The sequence below is a fragment of the Oncorhynchus masou genome, chromosome 2 (assembly GCF_036934945.1).
Source record: "Oncorhynchus masou masou isolate Uvic2021 chromosome 2, UVic_Omas_1.1, whole genome shotgun sequence".
Lineage (NCBI taxonomy): Eukaryota > Metazoa > Chordata > Actinopteri > Salmoniformes > Salmonidae > Oncorhynchus > Oncorhynchus masou.
The window spans coordinates 20,257,234-20,276,604 of NC_088213.1; the positions used below are offsets into that span (position 1 = coordinate 20,257,234).

Genomic DNA, 19,371 nt, shown 5'->3' on the forward strand with positions numbered 1-19,371 from the left:
TACTTCTCCAATGGATTTTAACAAGGAGGTGTCGAGGAATCGAGTAAAGATAAATGAAGAGCTAGTGTCCTAACCTATTGCTGTGCATTGTGCTTCTAGCGCCCTCTAGTGCCAGTGCGTGGGAGGACGTGCAGGCCAAGGCCAGACACCTGTTGATCCACACCTACGGCCTGACCAGGTGCACCGTGCAGGTCCAGACACACAGAAACAGGGCTACACGCACCTGTACACACTGCCGAGAGTCCACCGCATAGCCTGAATTAAAGACGGTCTGAGGACGTTAAACCAGACTGGTGCCAAAGCGTAGTGAACTGATCTGGTCTATGCCATTGCCAGGATATTCGGACTGACAGTCAGATGCACATTTTATTTTTAAAGGACAGCTGATTCCTCCTGGGCTGTTGCAAAGTTTTCTGAAGAGGGGTTGAATGAATCTTAACTATTCAACGAAAGATCTATAATAATCACCATTAAAGCCTGTAAATGTTTAACATTATTCCTTTTCTTTAGTACTTCTATAATTGAACTGTGTTAATGTTTGTTTGAGCACTCTATACTTAGAACACCTACAGTCTATTGTTTCCAGTGGGGTGACAACAGGGAATGTCTCTGGGCTCATCTCAATTCTATTTCTTTGATTCCTTGCATCCTCTTCTTGCTGCCTCAACACATCGGAGGAGAAGGTTGAGGTTCCTCAAATTCACTGTCTGTCATCCTCTCCTCACAAGGTAGAACCACTGGGATCTACTCTGACCTGTTAAGGACCAATCCTAACATGAGATATGCACCTGTATGTAAAGTCTGGCACGCCAATGCAAGTTAACTGTGATTATCTGAAGTTAGTATTGGTCTTGTAGCGGAGAGGCCTGTATCGGTGTTTGACTAGGTTGATGTGAGGCTGTGTCTGAATGTTACTAGCGGCCCAATCCTTTCTTCCGCTGTCTTTGTTTCCTCAACTCCTCAAAGTTAATTGGCGGAGAAGATCCAAGGTACTACCCTCTGACGACCACCTCCAATGAGCTTTGAGAGGAATTGAGGGGGGAAAAAAGGACTGTGGAAACTAGTAACGTTTTCAGGCACAGCCAGAGATGAGGCCCAGGCCGTCTCTAAAAGGTTCATCCATACATCTGATTGTATTATTGATCTGATGATCGTGTCCATATTGCCTTCTCCTTTTACTGACCGTGTTGAACCAGTAGACAGAGAGGATGTGTTTTTATGTTAAAATGGTTCTGAATTTAGAGTACTGACCATACTCTTTTTGTTTGTTTTACTTGTTTCTTTAACAGTTAACTTATTCTGGCTGAAATCAGGAAACTGACTTTGAATCATGTTTTAATACTGTAGTAGGGAAATGCATGACTACTGCTTCTAGTTAATATCAACCAGTTTTATTTGCTTATCAGATTGATTCTGTCAACATTTCAGAAATGCAGTATTATTCCATAAGCATTGAGGGCTGTGAGATGCCAATATTTATAATATGCATAATTCAGTCATTGTGTGTATATAAATACATTTGGCATTGTCTTCAGGTCTTGGTTGGTTCCTTAAACCACTGTCAGTCTTCCTGTCCAAGCTTATCAACATGTTGGTTGGAACAGACTAAAATGACATTTTCTTTAACTGCAAATCATATCAGTATATGCATTACCTGCCTTGTGTTGCTCTTGTTTGATTTATTTTATGTTAAGGTATTTGGTCGATCACATTGTCAGGTTTGGCTCTACACCAGCACTCACCAGTGTTTCAGTGATTTGCACATTCATTACTTCAACCTGAACACTTAATAAGGCTCTGCTCCAATATCCACACTTGTGTACTACTAGGTAGAATGAAGTATGGGAACGTCCCAAATGGCATACTTTAATTGGTAAACTAATATGGGCATGAGAACTGACTTATATTCCCTTAAAATCAGGATGCAGTCTTGCCTGTTGATCACATGATCAGCTGTTGGATAACCATGATTCATTTAAACAATCTTTTGAGTTACTTTATCACTAGACTGAGACCTGTCTGAGTCTGTCACTCTCACGTCCCTTTACTCAACTGGCAGATACATTGACTGGAAACATGTGAATGAAGAACCTGTTACATTTAGAAATAAATATCTTCCTTTGAACACCGACCTAAAGAGTTGTGTTTTGTTCTGCTTCTAAAGGGGACTAGAGCAGAGGTATTCAACACAGGATGCTGCTGGTAAACTTCCTTGACTTAGCCATGTGTTGGCTAAAATGTCCAACTTTTTAAATCAGCTGTTAACCAATATACACTGCTCAAAAAAAAAAGGGAACACTAAAATAACTCAACCTAGATCTGAATGAATGAAATATTCTTATTAAATACTTTTTTCTTTACATAGTTGAATGTGCTGATGATAAAATTATCAATGGAAATCAAATTTATTAACCCATGGAGGTCTGGATTTGGAGTGACACTCAAAATTAAAGTGGAAAACTACACTACAGGCTGATCCAACTTTGTAATGTCCTTAAAACAAGTCAAAATGAGGCTCAGTAGTGTGTGTGTGGCCTCCACGTGCCTGTATGACCTCCCTACAACGCCTGGGCATGCTCCTGATGAGGTGACGGATGGTCTCCTGAGGGATCTCCTCCCAGACCTGGACTAAAGCATCCGCCAACTCCCGGACAGTCTGTGGTGCAACGTGGCATTGGTGGATGGAGCGAGACATGATGTCCCAGATGTGCTAAATTGGATTCAGGTCTGGAGAACGGGCGGGCCAGTCCATAGCATCAATGCCTTCCTCTTGCAGGAACTGCTGACACACTCCAGCCGCATGAGGTCTAGCATTGTCTTGCATTAGGAGTAACCCAGGGCCAACCACACCAGCATATGGTCTCACAAGGGGTCTGAGGATCTCATCTCGGTACCTAATGGCAGTCAGGCTACCTCTGGCGAGCACATGGAGGGCTGTGCGGCCCCCCAAAGAAATGCCACCCCACACCATGACTGACCCACCTCCAAACCGGTCATGCTGGAGGATGTTGCAGGCAGCAGAACGTTCTTTATGGCGTCTCCAGACTGTCACATGCTCAGTGTGAACCTGCTTTCATCTGTGAAGAGCACAGGGCGCCAGTGGCGAATTTGCCAATCTTGGTGTTCTCTGGCAAATGCCAAACGTCCTGCACGGTGTTGGGCTGTAAGCACAACCCCCACCTGTGGACGTCAGACCCTCATGGAGTCTGTTTCTGACCGTTTGAGCAGACACATGCACATTTGTGGCCTGCTGGAGGTCATTTTGCAGGGCTCTGGCAGTGCTCCTCCTTGAACAAGGGCGGAGGTAGCGGTCCTGCTGCTGGGTTGTTGCCCTCCTCCACGTCTCCTGATGTACTGGCCTGTCTCCTGCTAGCACCTCCATGCTCTGGACACTACGCTGACAGACACAGCAAACCTTGCCACAGCTCCCATTGATGTGCCATCCTGGATGAGCTGCACTACCTGAGCCACTTGTGTGTTGTAGACTCCGTCTCATGCTACCACTAGAGTCAAAGCACCGCCAGCATTCAAAAGTGACCAAAACATCAGCCAGGAAGCATAGGAACTGAGAAGTGGTCTGTGGTTATCACCTGCAGAACTATTCCTTTATTGGGGGTGTCTTGCTAAATGCCTATAATTTACACCTGTTGTCTATTCCATTTGCACAACAGCATGTGAAATTTGTCAGTGTTGCTTCCTAAGTGGACAGTTTGATTTCACAGAAGTGTGATTGACTTGGAGTTACATTGTGTTGTTTAAGTGTTCCCTTTATTTTTTTGAGCAGTGTACTTTGAGTTACCTTTTCTAGCTAAAATAGACTTAAAGTTCACACTTGTGTATTTCATTAACTGTGGGGAGGTCAAAACATTTCAATGACTTTGCGTGGCCATGATCCTTTACCCAATAAGACAGAATGAATCAGGAAGGGGGTCCCTGTGGCACCGGTTTTCCCAGGTTGGGGGTTCTTGACCGTGACTCCCTGGGCAAGACCATGAACGAGCAGTTTCTGGTCCTCTAGTTACACCAACAGTATATATTTTTGTTGTGGTTCTGGACAAGCACACCTGATTCTAATCATCAAGCCCTTAAAGTTGAATCAGTTGTTTTTGTACGGGCTACATTAAGTGTGTGTTGTTGGAGGACTGGAGTGGAGATCCTGCTTGTGCTGATGTATTACAATCATCTCAATGTACTAATGTAATTAGGCCTACATACCGTCAACTCATCACCATAAACAGCCAACAAACCCCCAAAAAGGAAAGGAAACAATGTAATTTTTATTTTCCAAGTCCGAGGCATCTTGTGATGGGGGGGGTCTATAGTTGGTCATCTGAAGAGGTTTTTGTATGTCTGGAGTTGCTGGGTCGAAAGAGAGGGAGTCATCCTCTGTAAAGACTGGAGGAAGTATCGGTGTTTGATACTAGAAGCTTCCATACTTTCATCCTGGAGGGTCAACAGAGCTGCCTGCAGACAACAATACAGTTAAACCCCGGCAGCTCTCATTCTATGGTAGAAACAAACACGTTGCTGAATCTCTCCTATCGTTAAAACATGCAATTTTCTAAAAGTGACTGGTGAAGGCAGTGTCTATACTTTAGGGACAGGTGTATTAGTGTACTCTGTACCTCATTGTGAAGGTTTAAAGGGACAGGTGTATTGGTGTACTCTGTACCTCATTGTGAAGGTTTAAAGGGACAGGTGTATTGGTGTACTCTGTACCTCATTGTGAAGGTTTAAAGGGACAGGTGTATTGGTGTACTCTGTACCTCATTGCGAAGGTTTAAAGGGACACTCTGTACCTCATTGAAGGTTTAAAGGGACAGGTGTATTGGTGTACTCTGTACCTCATTGCGAAGGTTTAAAGGGACAGGTGTATTGGTGTACTCTGTACCTCATTGTGAAGGTTTAAAGGGACAGGTGTATTGGTGTACTCTGTACCTCATTGTGAAGGTTTAAAAGGGACAGGTGTATTGGTGTACTCTGTACCTCATTGTGAAGGTTTAAAAGGGACAGGTGTATTGGTGTACTCTGTACCTCATTGCGAAGGTTTAAAGGGACAGGTGTATTGGTGTACTCTGTACCTCATTGTGAAGGTTTAAAGGGACAGGTGTATTGGTGTACTCTGTACCTCATTGTGAAGGTTTAAAGGGACAGGTGTACTCTGTACCTCATTGTGAAGGTTTAAAGGGACAGGTGTATTGGTGTACTCTGTACCTCATTGTGAAGGTTTAAAAGGGACAGGTGTATTGGTGTACTCTGTACCTCATTGTGAAGGTTTAAAAGGGACAGGTGTAAAAGGGACAGGTGTATTGGTGTACTCTGTACCTCATTGTGAAGGTTTAAAGGGACAGGTGTATTGGTGTACTCTGTACCTCATTGTGAAGGTTTAAAAGGGACAGGTGTATTGGTGTACTCTGTACCTCATTGTGAAGGTTTAAAAAGGGACAGGTACAGTATGTTGTATTTACAGGGGAGGTGTGTTTTGGTCCTCTGTACCTCTCTGCACAGGTTCTCCAGGTCTGCTCCAGAGTAAAGGTCAGTGTGTCTAGCCAGCTCCTCCAGACACACATCATCATCCAGAGGCATCTTCTCTGTACACACCTGCAGGATGGACACACGCGCCTGGAGGGGGGAGGAGAAAGAGGGGGTGAGATCAGTTCAGGTGAAGGTGGTAATAGATACCTGTAGGTCAGGTGAAGGTGGTAATAGATACCTGTAGGTCAGGTGAAGGTGGTAATAGTTACCTGTAGGTCAGGTGAAGGTGGTAATAGTTACCTGTAGGTCAGGTGAAGGTGGTAATAGTTACCTGTAGGTCAGGTGGTAATAGTTACCTGTAGGTCAGGTGAAGGTGGTAATAGATACCTGTAGGTCAGGTGAAGGTTGTAATAGATACCTGTAGGTCAGGTAAAAGTTGTAATAGATACCTGTAGGTCAGGTAAAAGTGGTAGATAATAGGTCAGGTTAAGGTGGTAGGTCTGTAGGTCAGGTAAAAGTGGTAATAGATACTTGTAGGTCAGGCGAAGGTGGTAATAGTTACCTGTAGGTCAGGTGAAAGTGGTAATAGATACCTGTAGGTCAGGCGAAGGTGGTAATAGATACCTGTAGGTCAGGTGAAGGTGGTAATAGTTACCTGTAGGTCAGGTAAAAGTGGTAATAGATACTTGTAGGTCAGGCGAAGGTGGTAATAGATACTTGTAGGTCAGGCGAAGGTGGTAATAGTTACCTGTAGGTCAGGTGAAAGTGGTAATAAATACCTGTAGGTCAGGTGAAGGTGGTAATAAATACCTGTAGGTCAGGTGAAGGTGGTAATAGTTACCTGTAGGTCAGGTGGTAATAAATACCTGTAGGTCAGGCGAAGGTGGTAATAGTTACCTGTAGGTCAGGTGAAGGTGGTAATAGTTACCTGTAGGTCAGGTGAAGGTGGTAATAGTTACCTGTAGGTCAGGTGAAGGTGGTAATAGTTACCTGTAGGTCAGGTGAAGGTGGTAATAGTTACCTGTAGGTCAGGTAAAAGTGGTAATAGATACTTGTAGGTCAGGCGAAGGTGGTAATAGATACTTGTAGGTCAGGCGAAGGTGGTAATAGTTACCTGTAGGTCAGGTGAAAGTGGTAATAAATACCTGTAGGTCAGGTGAAGGTGGTAATAGTTACCTGTAGGTCAGGTGGTAATAAATACCTGTAGGTCAGGCGAAGGTGGTAATAGATACCTGTAGGTCAGGTAAAAGTGGTAATAGATACTTGTAGGTCAGGCGAAGGTGGTAATAGTTACCTGTAGGTCAGGTGAAAGTGGTAATAGATACCTGTAGGTCAGGCGAAGGTGGTAATAGATACCTGTAGGTCAGGCGAAGGTGGTAATAGATACCTGTAGGTCAGGCGAAGGTGGTAATAGATACCTGTAGGTCAGGTGGGGGTACATAGATGATCTGATCCAGTCTTCCAGGCCTTAGGAGGGCACTGTCCAGAGAGTCTGGTCTGTTCGTGGCGGCTACAATCATCACTTCCTTGTTACACACCTCCTGGTACTCCAACTGACAGGGAGGGCAGACAGGACATCATGTTAACAACGACAGTAGCGATTGTCAGGACGTTTGAGGCGATCAGTTTGAGCAATGTGAAGCTCAGAATCGCCACTTTAAGTGATTTGTAATTCAGTGATTCTGAGCAGAATCTACATATAAAGTGTGCTGTTGGTGTGTATGTTTTTTGTGTGATTATATGGTGTATGTTTTGATTGGTGCTCTAGTAGTAGGATGTAATGTCTGACATGTTCCTGTTGCTGGTGGTGCTCCACTCCCTCAGCCTGTAGGGTCTTCCCTGCTCCTCTCCTCTCCAGGGTCCTAAAGCCTACCCCGTCCAGCTCATTCAGCAGCACAGACAGGAGGCGGGTCTGGGCACTCTGAGGGACATGGCCTTCTGACCGGGAGCCAATCAGAGAGTCCACCTCATCCAGGAACAGGATGGAGGGAGCGCAGGCCCGCGCCTGACGAAAGAGCTACATACAGGAACACACCACAAGGTTATTCACGTACACACAATAACATCTACCAAAGTGATTCTATTGATTAAAGCATGACAGCAACATTCCTCCAAATAACAAAGTTGAACTGCTTCAGAAGATATCTAACACTGCATGCTAGTACAAGAACAATAGGAACATTCAGTTAAGACGAGGGGCTCTCTAAACCCCTACCTGAGCCAGGGCCTTCTCCGAATCTCCTACATATGGAGAGTAGAGGTCAGCCCCGCTGACTGACAGGAAGGAGCAATGGGAGGAGGTAGCTGCAGCCCTGACCAGGGTGGTCTTAGCACAGCCTGGGGGACCGTACAGCAACACCCCCCTGGGACGGGACAGACCCAGACGCACAAACGCCTCCGGGTAACGCATTGGCCACTCTATACTCTACAGGGAGGGAGCAGAAACAGAGGACAGGAAGTCAGGACAAGTCTCAAATGATACCCTATTCACCTTACTCTCTAGTGCACTACTTTGGAGCAGAGCTGTGTGTCTGTTGTATCTGTTATTGCCTGCTGCTCTTCAGTGTTGGTCAAATGAATGAATGAATAAAGGAATGCTGCTGTTTTCCCGGTATAGTTCCACCAGTACCTGTTGTAGTTTGGCTTTGACTTCCTCCAGGCCTCCTATCTGTTCCCAGGAGACGGCTGGGAGGTCTGTCCGTCCCAGACTGCCCCTCAGACAGGATGGACGGACAGTCTTCAGGGCAGACAGGAAGTGTTCCATGGTGACAGTCTGCTCCCCTGAACCCTGACAACATACACAACACACAGCAGGAGTCAATAATGTTAAGACTGTATCTCAATGACAATAACCTGGATAGAAGGTAGAACAAGTGTGTGTGGAGTGTGTGGATGACACGGCTCAAAGGACCAATATGAGCTGACTTTACAGTGTGTGTGTGGATGATCCGGCTCAAAGGACCAATATGAGTTGACTTTACAGTGTGTGTGTGGATGATCCGGCTCAAAGGACCAATATGAGCTGACTTTACAGTGTGTGTGTGGATGATCCGGCTCAAAGGACCAATATGAGCTGACTTTACAGTGTGTGTGTGGATGATCCGGCTCAAAGGACCAATATGAGCTGACTTTACAGTGTGTGTGTGGATGATCCGGCTCAAAGGACCAATATGAGCTGACTTTACAGTGTGTGTGTGGATGATCCGGCTCAAAGGACCAATATGAGCTGACTTTACAGTGTGTGTGTGGATGATCCGGCTCAAAGGACCAATATGAGCTGACTTTACAGTGTGTGTGTGGATGATCCGGCTCAAAGGACCAATATGAGCTGACTTTACAGTGTGTGTGTGGATGATCCGGCTCAAAGGACCAATATGAGCTGACTTTACAGTGTGTGTGTGGATGATCCGGCTCAAAGGACCAATATGAGCTGACTTTACAGTGTGTGTGTGGATGATCTGGCTCAAAGGACCAATATGAGTTGACTTTACAGTGTGTGTGTGGATGACACGGCTCAAAGGACCAATATGAGCTGACTTTACAGTGTGTGTGTGGATGACACGGCTCAAAGACCAATATGAGCTGACTTTACAGCGCGTGTGTGTCTATGCTTACCGGTGTGTTGTGTCGTATAGCCAGCATGGCAGCCTCACGGCAGAGAGCACTGAGGTCAGCACCCACATATCCTGTAGTCCTCTGGGCCAGCTCTGCCCAGTCCACACTGACACACACTGGCATGGCCTGGCACAGCACTGACAGGATGGACAACCGCTGTTGTGCTGTGGGGGCACCGATAACCACCTGGACAACAGAGAGAGAGAGAGGAAACATTACAGACAGGATGGATAACTACTGCTGTGCTGTGGGGGCACCGATAACCACCTGGACAACAGAGAGAGAGAGGAAACATTAGACAGGATGGACAACTACTGCTGTGCTGTGGGGGCACCGATAACCACCTGGACAAGAGAGAGAGAGAAAACATTACAGAAAGGATGGACAACTACTGCTGTGGGGGCACCGATAACCACCTGGACAACAGAGAGAGAGAGAGAGGAAACATTACAGACAGGATGGACAACTACTGCTGTGCTGTGGGGGCACCGATAACCACCTGGACAACAGAGAGAGAGAGAGAGGAAACATTACAGACAGGATGGATAACTACTGCTGTGCTGTGGGGGCACCGATAACCACCTGGACAACAGAGAGAGAGAGGAAACATTACAGACAGGATGGATAACTACTGCTGTGCTGTGGGGGCACCGATAACCACCTGGACAACAGAGAGAGAGAGAGAGAGAGGAAACATTACAGACAGGATGGACAACTACTGCTGTGCTGTGGGGGCACCGATAACCACCTGGACAACAGAGAGAGAGAGGAAACATTAGACAGGATGGATAACTACTGCTGTGCTGTGGGGGCACCGATAACCACCTGGACAAGAGAGAGAGAGAAAACATTACAGAAAGGATGGACAACTACTGCTGCACCAATGACTACCTGGAGGCAACAGGCACAGGATAGAATGTTACTGTACAGACCAACACACTCATTACTGTGCCTCCTGTGGAACATTCTGCTTTGTATTAAGTTTGAATAACAACTTTCAGTCACCTCTCTGTCGAACCTCCCGGGCCTCCGTAGCGCCGGGTCCAAGCTGTCCGGCTGATTAGTGGCTCCTACGATGAGGAAGCGATCTGATTGGTCCATGCCGTCCATGAGCGTGAGCAGTTGAGCGACCAGCCGGTTCTCGGGTGCGGAGGATCCAGTCCGTCTGGGACAGAGAGAGTCCAGCTCATCCAGGAACAACACACAAGGCCCTTCCTCTGCCGCTGCCCGCGCCCGACCAAACACCGCCCGCAACCTCTCCTCACTCTCCCCTGGCCGAGACCCTACTACCTGGGGTGTGGAGGAGGCAAGGTAAAGTCCAATTACATTCAGCCAGGATGTGTGTGTATTGTGTAACTTCGAGCCCACAAGCTAAACAACATATGTAAGAAGGCTGGGTAAATCTAGCTTCAAGTAAGCAAGTATTCAAGTGTGTGTTGTGTAATACTATGTGTGTACGTGCATGCATATCTATGTGACTGTGTGTGTACGTGCATGCATATCTATGTGACTGTGTGTGTACGTGCATGCATATCTATGTGACTGTGTGTGTACGTGCATGCATATCTATGTGACTGTGTGTGTACGTGCATGCATATCTATGTGACTGTGTGTGTACGTGCATGTATATCTATGTGACTGTGTGTGTACGTGCATGCATATCTATGCGACTGTGTGTGTACGTGCATGTATATCTATGTGACTGTGTGTGTACATGGATGCATATCTATGTGACTGTGTGTGTACGTGCATGCATATCTGTGACTGTGTGTGTACGTGCATGTATATCTATGTGACTGTGTGTGTACGTGCATGCATATCTATGTGACTGTGTGTGTATGTGCATGTATATCTATGTGACTGTGTGTGCGTTCATGTTTATATGTGTATATATGTCCTCTTACCTCTGGTCCTCTGACTGTGATCAGGCTGGCCCCCACCTCCCCCACCAGGCAGCGGACCAGCAGGGTCTTTCCGACCCCCGGCGGCCCAGCAAGGAGCACTCCTCTGGGGCAGGAGAGACCCAGGGAGCCCAGGGTAGCAGGGTACTGCAGAGGCAGGTGCAACATCTCTCTCAGAGACGCTGACACCTGGAATCGCAGACAATAAAGACATGATTATAGACACTGAAGAGTCTTTCTCTCCACCTCAATAGTCTACAGTGACTTCCTCCACTCGTCTCCTCTCCTCCAACTGCACTGACTAACTGAAGACTTCAGGAGAAGAGAAAAAAGATTCAAGAGGCATCCTAGAGTCCATATTGCTTTCACCTACTGAGTCACATCAGAGTGAATGATGTGACAATTGAAATTGACTATTGAGAAGGAGGACAGGAGAAGACATCACTGTAGATTATTGAGGAGGAGGACAGGAGAAGACGTCACTGTACATTATTGAGAAGGAGGACAGGAGAAGACGTCACTGTAGATTATTGAGAAGGGGGACAGGAGAAGACGTCACTGTAGATTATTAAGGAGGACAGGAGAAGACGTCACTGTACATTATTGAGGACAGGAGAAGACGTCACTGTAGATTATTGAGAAGGAGGACAGGAGAAGACGTCACTGTAGATTGTTGAGAAGGAGGACAGGAGAAGACGTCACTGTAGATTATTGAGGAGGACAGGAGAAGACGTCACTGTAGATTATTGAGAAGGAGGACAGGAGAAGACGACACTGTACATTATTGAGGACAGGAGAAGACGTCACTGTACATTATTGAGGACAGAAGAAGACGTCACTGTAGATTATTAAGGCAGAGGACAGGAGAAGACGTCACTGTAGATTATTGAGAAGGAGGACAGGAGAAGACGTCACTGTACATTATTGAGGACAGAAGAAGACGTCACTGTACATTGAGGACAGAAGAAGACGTCACTGTACATTATTGAGAAGGAGGACAGGAGAAGATGTCACTGTACATTATTGAGGACAGGAGAAGACGTCACTGTACATTATTGAAAAGGAGGACAGGAGAAGACGTCACTGAAGATTATTGAGAAGGATGACAGGAGAAGACGTCACTGTACATTATTGAGAAGGAGGACAGGAGAAGACGTCACTGTACATTATTGAGGACAGGAGAAGACGTCACTGTAGATTATTGAGAAGGAGGACAGGAGAAGACGTCACTGTAGATTATTGAGAAGGAGAACAGGAGAAGACGTCACTGTAGATTATTGAGAAGGAGGACAGGAGAAGACGTCACTGTACATTATTGAGAAGGAGGACAGGAGAAGACGTCACTGTACATTATTGAGAAGAAGGACAGGAGAAGACGTCACTGTACATTATTAAGGAGGAGGACAGGAGAAGACGACACTGTACATTATTGAGGAGGAGGACAGGAGAAGACGTCACTGTAGATTATTGAGAAGGAGGACAGGAGAAGACGACACTGTACATTATTGAGGAGGACAGGAGATGACGTCACTGTACATTATTGAGAAGGAGGACAGGAGAAGATGTCACTGTACATTATTGAGGACAGGAGAAGACGTCACTGTAGATAATTGAGAAGGAGGACAGGAGAAGACGTCACTGTAGATAATTGAGAAGGAGGACAGGAGAAGACGTCACTGTAGATAATTGAGAAGGAGGACAGGAGAAGACGTCACTGTAGATAATTGAGAAGGAGGACAGGAGAAGACGTCACTGTAGATAATTGAGAAGGAGGACAGGAGAAGACGTCACTGTAGATTATTGAGAAGGAGGACAGGAGAAGACGTCACTGTAGATTATTGAGAAGGAGGACAGGAGAAGACGTCACTGTAGATTATTGAGAAGGAGGACAGGAGAAGACATCACTGTACATTATTGAGAAGGGGGACAGGAGAAGACGTCACTGTAGATTATTGAGAAGGAGGACAGGAGAAAACGTCACTGTAGATTATTGAGAAGGAGGACAGGAGAAGACGTCACTGTAGATTATTGAGAAGGAGGACAGGAGAAGACATCACTGTACATTATTGAGAAGGGGGACAGGAGAAGACGTCACTGTAGATTATTGAGAAGGGGGACAGGAGAAGACGTCACTGTAGATTGAGAAGGGGGACAGGAGAAGACGTCACTGTAGATTATTGAGAAGGAGGACAGGAGAAGACGTCACTGTACATTATTGAGAAGGAGGACTGTAGATTATTGAGAAGGAGGACAGGAGAAGACGTCACTGTAGATTATTGAGAAGGAGGACAGGAGAAGACGTCACTGTAGATTATTGAGGAGGACAGGAGAAGATGTCACTGTAGATTATTGAGGAGGACAGGAGAAGATGTCACTGTAGATTATTGAGGACAGGAGAAGACGTCACTGTAGATTATTGAGAAGCAGCCTCTTCCTGGGTCCTCACCTCTTCCAGTCCTCCCAGCAGGACCTGGGGCTGCTCCTGGAGCTGTCCTCTGTAATACCTGAGGGTCCTCGTTCCCGTTATTTCCACCCCTGTCTTAGATGTAACCAAACCAGTCACTGTGGACTTTGGGTTCAGGCTCTCGATGACGATCAGTTTAATGTCCGTGTCATAGTCACCCACATCTATCACGTGCTTCTGGTGGACATATGTCCCTTTCAGCATGTCCTTCACTAGTTCATGGATGAAACTGGGAGGGGTGGTTTTCCGGAACTCCACACTCTGAACCACCACTGTTATTCGGATGCCTTTCAGCTTGGGGCAGGAGACTGGGGTGAGACTAGGATTTAGGCATGGGCTGGGGGGAAGTGGGCTAGAGCTGGGGCTAGGGTTAGGGCTGGGGGTTAGGGGTAGGCTGAGGTGTGTGGGTGTAGCTTTGTTTAAGATAAGATTTGAAGAACAACATTTCATATCCATCTGTATGAATCCGTCAGCCAGGTCAGGCCTTGGCCAGGCAGTACAGAGACAGGACCCTCCAGACAGAGCCACCAGAACAGGAGAGCCCAGCCCCAACCCCAGGGAGGACATCAGCCCTGGGCCCAGTCTGACCCTCTGGGTTCCCCAGTCTGCTGGGTCCATTGGCAGCACTCTCAGAGACACCTCCTCCATCGCAGTCACAGCTGGAGAGAAGACACAGGCTTGTCTGTGGGAGGATGAGATTGAGAGGCAGGGATATGGGGTTTATTCATCAAGAACTCTCTCACTGAAATACAGACACTAAATGACAGACACACAGAATCACATTTACTTTTCTTGTTTATGAGATACAGATAGGTTATTTTCATCATATATAATTGTTTTTGTTGTAGTTTGTTTAAGTTTTAATATAATATTTCAATAATTAATAATGTGACAATATTTTTTTGAAATACACATTGCATAATAGAAGGCAGACATTTCAAAGATAAATACTGACATTTGTTGGACAGAGATAATCACCTGAACTTTTCATACATTTAGAAATATTAGATGACAGACCACTACTGATAAAAAAGTTATGCTTGTAATTTTGCTTGTATACAGTTAATGGCCTTTATATTTAATGATACTCATTGAGGGCTGTTTTTTATATCTCCTTTCAAAGTCTTGTGTTGTGGTCCCCTTCTCCTGAGGGGAAGAGACAGGCTGTTTCTCACCACTTTTTGACGGATGGGTGCCTTCATTGGAGCTGGAAGTGTCTGGGGGCAGAGGAGGGTAGCCACTAGGGAGGTGGGAGGTGGCCGGAGTACTGGCAAGGTTTGGTGGATCGTCATCATGAGCCTCTATTTGAGTGGACCAGTCTGCTGCAGGACCTGTGTCATCAGGGAGGGAGGTGTCTTGTGATGGCTCTTCCCTGAAGACTAAAAGCTGTCATCGTTCTCCTACTCATTGTGGCTGTTGCTCTCGGGTTTGTGATGTTTCTCCTCTTGACCTCTCGGTTCCCTTGTCCTCCTCTTCCCCACCTCTCTGCTGTTCATCTTGTTTGGGGACGTGCTGTGGGATCTGTGGCTCGTCTACTGGCTGTGTTGGTTGTTGCATTTCAGTTTCTGCTGTCCTTCCACCGTTCTTTGCTCTGTTGCTTTAGGCTTGTAGACAGTTGAATTAGGTGTGCCCATCACCATTGCAGGGTGTGCACTTGCTTTCACTCGTGCAGTCTCTGGACTTGTGGCCGAACTCACTGCATCTCCAGCACGTAACAGTCTTGCAATCCTTCACCTGGTGGTCCATGGCATCACAGATATAGCAGCGGGTGGTCTGTCCTGGGTAGAATATTCTGCTGCTGTGTGGCCCCAGCAGGATGTTGTTAGGGATCAGGACAGCTTCAACATCAGTTCCTCTTTTGGTCCGGACCTTGTACCCCCTTAGGCCATACCCATATCCCAGTGTTGTCTACTGGTTTCGTGGCAGGCTGAAGTAGAGTGCAATAGCGTTGCAGATACAACTCTGTCATGGTCAGAAACTCTTCATCTACTTCAAAGGTATAGCCTTCTCGTCCACGATAAATGGGGACTCCGCTTCCCAATCACTCCATTTCTGCTCATGTGCATTTTCGTTACGCCGATTTGGGAGGGTTATGTAGGAATAGTCGTCTGCAGCAGTGATCGAACTATAGGTTTTCAGGCACATACTCTAGTACTAGGCACCTCTCCTTCCTCAACGAAGCGCAGCCTGACCTATAGTTGCTAAGGTCGGACTGCAGAGCTCCCAAAATTGGGAGCCATGATCGAACATTTGCTCCGTTATAAGTTGTGAAATCACCTTCACCATCACCAAAACAGTTTAGCAACCCTATCCCAGCCTGATTTCTACTTATGCTGTCTGGTCACGGTTGCCAGTTAGCAACGGCTAGCTGGCTGACTTCTCTAGCTAACAACACCATAAAGGCCACACATATAAAGACACAGTAGCTAGTTAGCTATAGCCACTTACCAATATGAGTATTAAACGATCTTCAACCACGTTTGTTTCACTCTTATTTCACTAGACAAATAGTTTGACAGCTAACGTCAGCTAGAAGCTATTATGCTGCTTTTCTATGTTTACAGCAGCCATGTGTGTCGAACATGAGATGGACAACAATAAGCATTCCCTCGAACCATTTGTGGGGGTTAGCTGGTAAGGGATTATAATTAAGATATTATTTTACATTGTAGTTTGTTAAAATATTTGCTCAAGAGTTGTTGATAAATAACTTTGAAGTGATGAAACATCTTGGACGCAGATGCGCGTAAGTTTCTGCCTCTTTAAAACCCCGGTTTTATCACAGTCGCCCAGCTACATAAAGCTATCATTCAAAACATGTCTCACTGGCGTTATCTTGTGTACAACGATGTACAACCAACTTCTGTGCAACATTACATTATTGATGGCGATATAGCTTGTGAAAAAAAACATGTAGTGACTTTAATTACATTAAGTCATTTGAGCATTTTCCATTCATGTCACCAAATCTCGATGAATGTCAGCCTGCAGTGGTATTAATGTGGTTATGAGAAATTCGCATAGTCTATAGTCAATTATATATGCATTGTTGACGTTATAGTCAGAAATAGGAAACTCGGAAATGTCTGACTTGCTCACTGGCTGTAGTTGTACACGTGCCGCGCTCAACCAATTAGCAAGTCGGACAAGTTCGAGTTTCCGAGTTCCGACTTTCTTCTGAACGCGCCAATAATCCTGCGATACCGAAACTTCGTTCCGTGCGCCCGACAAATGAAAAAGTGAAGGTCGTTTCGACCAACCAAATTGCACTACTGTATTTTATAACTGATCAAACGGGAATTGATTTCCGGCTGAGACGAAAACTACCAGAAGGTTAGTGAGAAATATTTTTGAAACTACCCTAATAATAAACACTTTTCTCTTACTTTTCTGTTTTGTTCCTGCAGGAATTCATGGAAGCAACAGTCATGTCATATATGGAAGCAACAGTCATGTCATATATGGAAGCAACAGTCATGCACGGACAAAATGTTCAGCTACAGGTTGTTGTAATAGAGACTTGTGTCCCAGTTTTCCACCCTGTCTGAGTTGTACTCCAATGGTCCAACAGCAGCAGAGAGTGAGTGAGTGAGTGAGTGAGTGTATGAATGAATTAGAGAGAGGCTGTGTGTGTTGTTTGAGTTGCTGCTGCCTTGTGCTCTGCTAACCCACAACATGGCATGTGGATATAATCCCTCTTTCTCTCTGCCCCAGTTCCTGCATGTAGATCTACTGCCTGTCTCCAGCCTCTACCCCAGCCCTACTCTTTCTGGCCCTACTCCTACCCAACCCCCTCCCCTGTCCTATGCTCTCACCCAGCAGTCAGGAGTATTCTTGTCACAACCACACTGTCATATTTCCAGATCTCGCGTAGCTTTGTGTAGTGTGTATACAGGCCTGCGTCCTGTCCTGCACAGCTGAAATGTCACACTACCGTCGCTAGGCCCAGCAGCTGAAGAGAAAGTGTGTGTGTGTGTGTTCAGGACTTTCCGGGGGCAGTTAAGATAAGCAGGGCTGGCTGAGGAAGCAACAAGCAGACGTAGTGTTAGAAGACGTCCTCATCTGCAACACACACACAACTGTTTGTGTCTCTAGGTGTTGTTGACCAGAGGTACAGCTACAGGCCTGTCCCTCAGCAGCACTAGTCATGTCCTCTCTGCTGCGCTGTGTCTCCTGCTGTGGCTCCACTGTCACCTTGCTCCAGCAAGGTGTTCGCCACCACACACCTGGCCGACGGGCCTTCAGGACCTTCCCACAGCTCTGGAACTGTGAGCCTGCTAAAGGTAGGACACAACTACAACTCCTTAACAAACACACAAACTCCTTAACACTGTCTTCTGATAACTGTCTTATCTGTATTTTTGCCACAGTAGGCAGTCTAGGCCTGGCAGCTTGTTGTTTTATAGCTTCTCCTCTCTATCCTACTAAAGGCATTGGGAAACTAAACAGCAGTTCAGTTAAGGACATTTTCTCCCCTGGCTGGAGGAGTGGAAAAACTCCCACAGAGCAGTGGCGGTTGTGTTTGGAATAGGGGTTGATAGGGAATTTGTTGAAATAGGAAACAATAGGACCGTGAATCAACTTAGCTAACATTTCTATGGGGTGCTAACATGACCGTGGCTAACTCCACTCTCTGTTGCTAACCTGCAAAGAGAACATGTAAGAGAGGTCAGTTAAAGGTGAAATGTGTATTCTGCTGTTCCGTGGCAGATCTACTTTTTATAAACACTACCCTGTGTTGTCACTGACTGAGGTAGCTGTGCTGGAGTGTATGTTGTGTGTTTGTGGAAGTTTTGTGTGTTACTGGGACATTTAGCGGAGCAGGGTTTGGGTCTGTGTGTGAGACAGAGCAGGCCTCGTCGTGGTGTGGGTACTGGCTCGCAGCCAACCAGCTGCTAATAATGTTTCTGTGCTGGGGAGGTCACCACACCGTGTAAGGACTGATATGTGAAACCCGACTCCACCGGCCTCGCCGGCCCAACTCACTTTCCGCTGCAGAACTACACTGTCTTTTAGTCTAACTTACACACACTACGGTAGTAGTCACTACGGCCTAGTACACTACAGCTTGCTTTAGTCCCTGCCTCACTTCCATTCTTCCTTACTCCCTTCCCTGCCTCTTCCACAGTCTCATCTGCAGCCTCTTTTACCCTGAACCTGTCAGTCTCTCCCAGATTCTCACCTTGTCTTGATAATGGCAAACAGCATTGTTTTCTGAACTCATAATTGGGTTACTCTTCATGCTGTTAATTGTAATGCTATACTCATGTCTCCCACTCATGTATCTGTACAGGTGTGTTTGTGTGTGCGCACTGATTCAGTGTGTGTAAATCACACCCATTGTTTTTCCCCAAGGTGTGTTGTATCTTATGTGGTTGTCCTCAAGTGTTTGTTAAAAGGAGGTTGTGTGTGTTCATGCAGGACGGCTGTATAAGGACCTGGTGGTAGGAGTTCCGAAGGAGATCTTTAAGAATGAGCGTCGTGTGGCTGTGTCCCCTGCGGGGGTGGAGCTGCTCGTCAAACAGGGCTTCAACGTCCAGGTGGAGTCTGGAGCAGGAGACCACGCTAAGTTCTCTGACCAAATGTACATAAACGCTGGGGCCTCCATCACAGACACTAATGGGGCCTTCGGATCTGACCTGGTCCTCAAGGTCAGTAATGGGCTATGGAACTCAAACTAAACTCAAACTCAGTGTGGTCAATACTGGGCAGAGAGTTAACTTGAACCCAGGGCTGCAGGGTTACATCTGAGAGGATCGGCCTGATCAAGGCTCTGTGCAGAATCATGGATCTACATTCCATGAACTACTCATAATGAGATCAAGATCAGTTATCCCACACAGCTCCTTGCTCAGGCAGATCCCCTCGGATGCTGTTAGGAAACAAAATGTGTACTGAACTATTGAGGGCCAGATC

At 46.2% G+C, this 19,371-nt stretch overlaps 3 protein-coding genes across 7 annotated transcripts in view; 2 read left to right on the forward strand and 1 right to left on the reverse strand.

Annotated features, from left to right (window-relative positions):
* The window catches only part of slc30a4 (solute carrier family 30 member 4), a 13,304-nt gene extending 11,173 nt beyond the window's left edge, over positions 1-2,131 (forward strand). For all 3 annotated transcript variants that reach the window (XM_064990125.1, XM_064990116.1, XM_064990132.1), the window contains exon 8: positions 100-2,131. In XM_064990125.1, the coding sequence (XP_064846197.1) occupies positions 100-254 (155 nt within the window). In that variant the 3' untranslated portion in view covers positions 255-2,131. The remainder of the gene's footprint in view (positions 1-99) is intronic.
* Positions 958-16,976, reverse strand: afg2b (AFG2 AAA ATPase homolog B). Of its 3 annotated transcripts, none has more exons than XM_064990090.1 (11): positions 16,842-16,976; positions 13,438-14,137; positions 10,995-11,180; positions 10,096-10,380; positions 9,091-9,276; positions 8,105-8,263; positions 7,691-7,900; positions 7,265-7,492; positions 6,894-7,028; positions 5,497-5,622; positions 958-4,464 (listed from the first exon to the last, which is right to left on the reverse strand). In XM_064990090.1, the coding sequence occupies exons 1-11, from the start codon at positions 16,931-16,933 to the stop codon at positions 4,327-4,329; spliced, it is 2,445 nt and encodes an 814-aa protein (XP_064846162.1). In that variant the 5' UTR covers positions 16,934-16,976; the 3' UTR covers positions 958-4,326. The 3 variants fall into 3 exon arrangements, with proteins under 3 accessions (XP_064846162.1, XP_064846169.1, XP_064846175.1); XM_064990097.1 differs by lacking the exon at positions 16,842-16,976 and adding an exon at positions 15,904-16,403; XM_064990103.1 differs by lacking the exon at positions 16,842-16,976 and adding an exon at positions 14,631-15,869.
* Positions 16,612-19,371, forward strand: part of LOC135552730 (NAD(P) transhydrogenase, mitochondrial-like) — an 18,930-nt gene continuing 16,170 nt past the window's right edge. The window contains 3 exon segments of the mRNA XM_064984540.1: positions 16,612-16,788; positions 17,439-17,738; positions 18,877-19,106. Coding sequence (XP_064840612.1) covers positions 17,603-17,738; positions 18,877-19,106 — 366 coding nt within the window. The 5' untranslated portion in view covers positions 16,612-16,788; positions 17,439-17,602.

Coding starts and splice junctions, on each gene's coding strand:
- afg2b (XM_064990090.1), bottom strand. CDS start 16,933: ATGACTGTTGCTTCCATATATGACATGACTGTTGCTTCCATATATGAC. Junction 14,138..16,841: donor TGCAGGAACAAAACAGAAAA/GTAAGAGAAAAG, acceptor ATCCTCCCACAG/ACAAGCCTGTGTCTTCTCTC. Junction 7,029..7,264: donor ACCACCAGCAACAGGAACAT/GTCAGACATTAC, acceptor CCTCCCTGTCAG/TTGGAGTACCAGGAGGTGTG.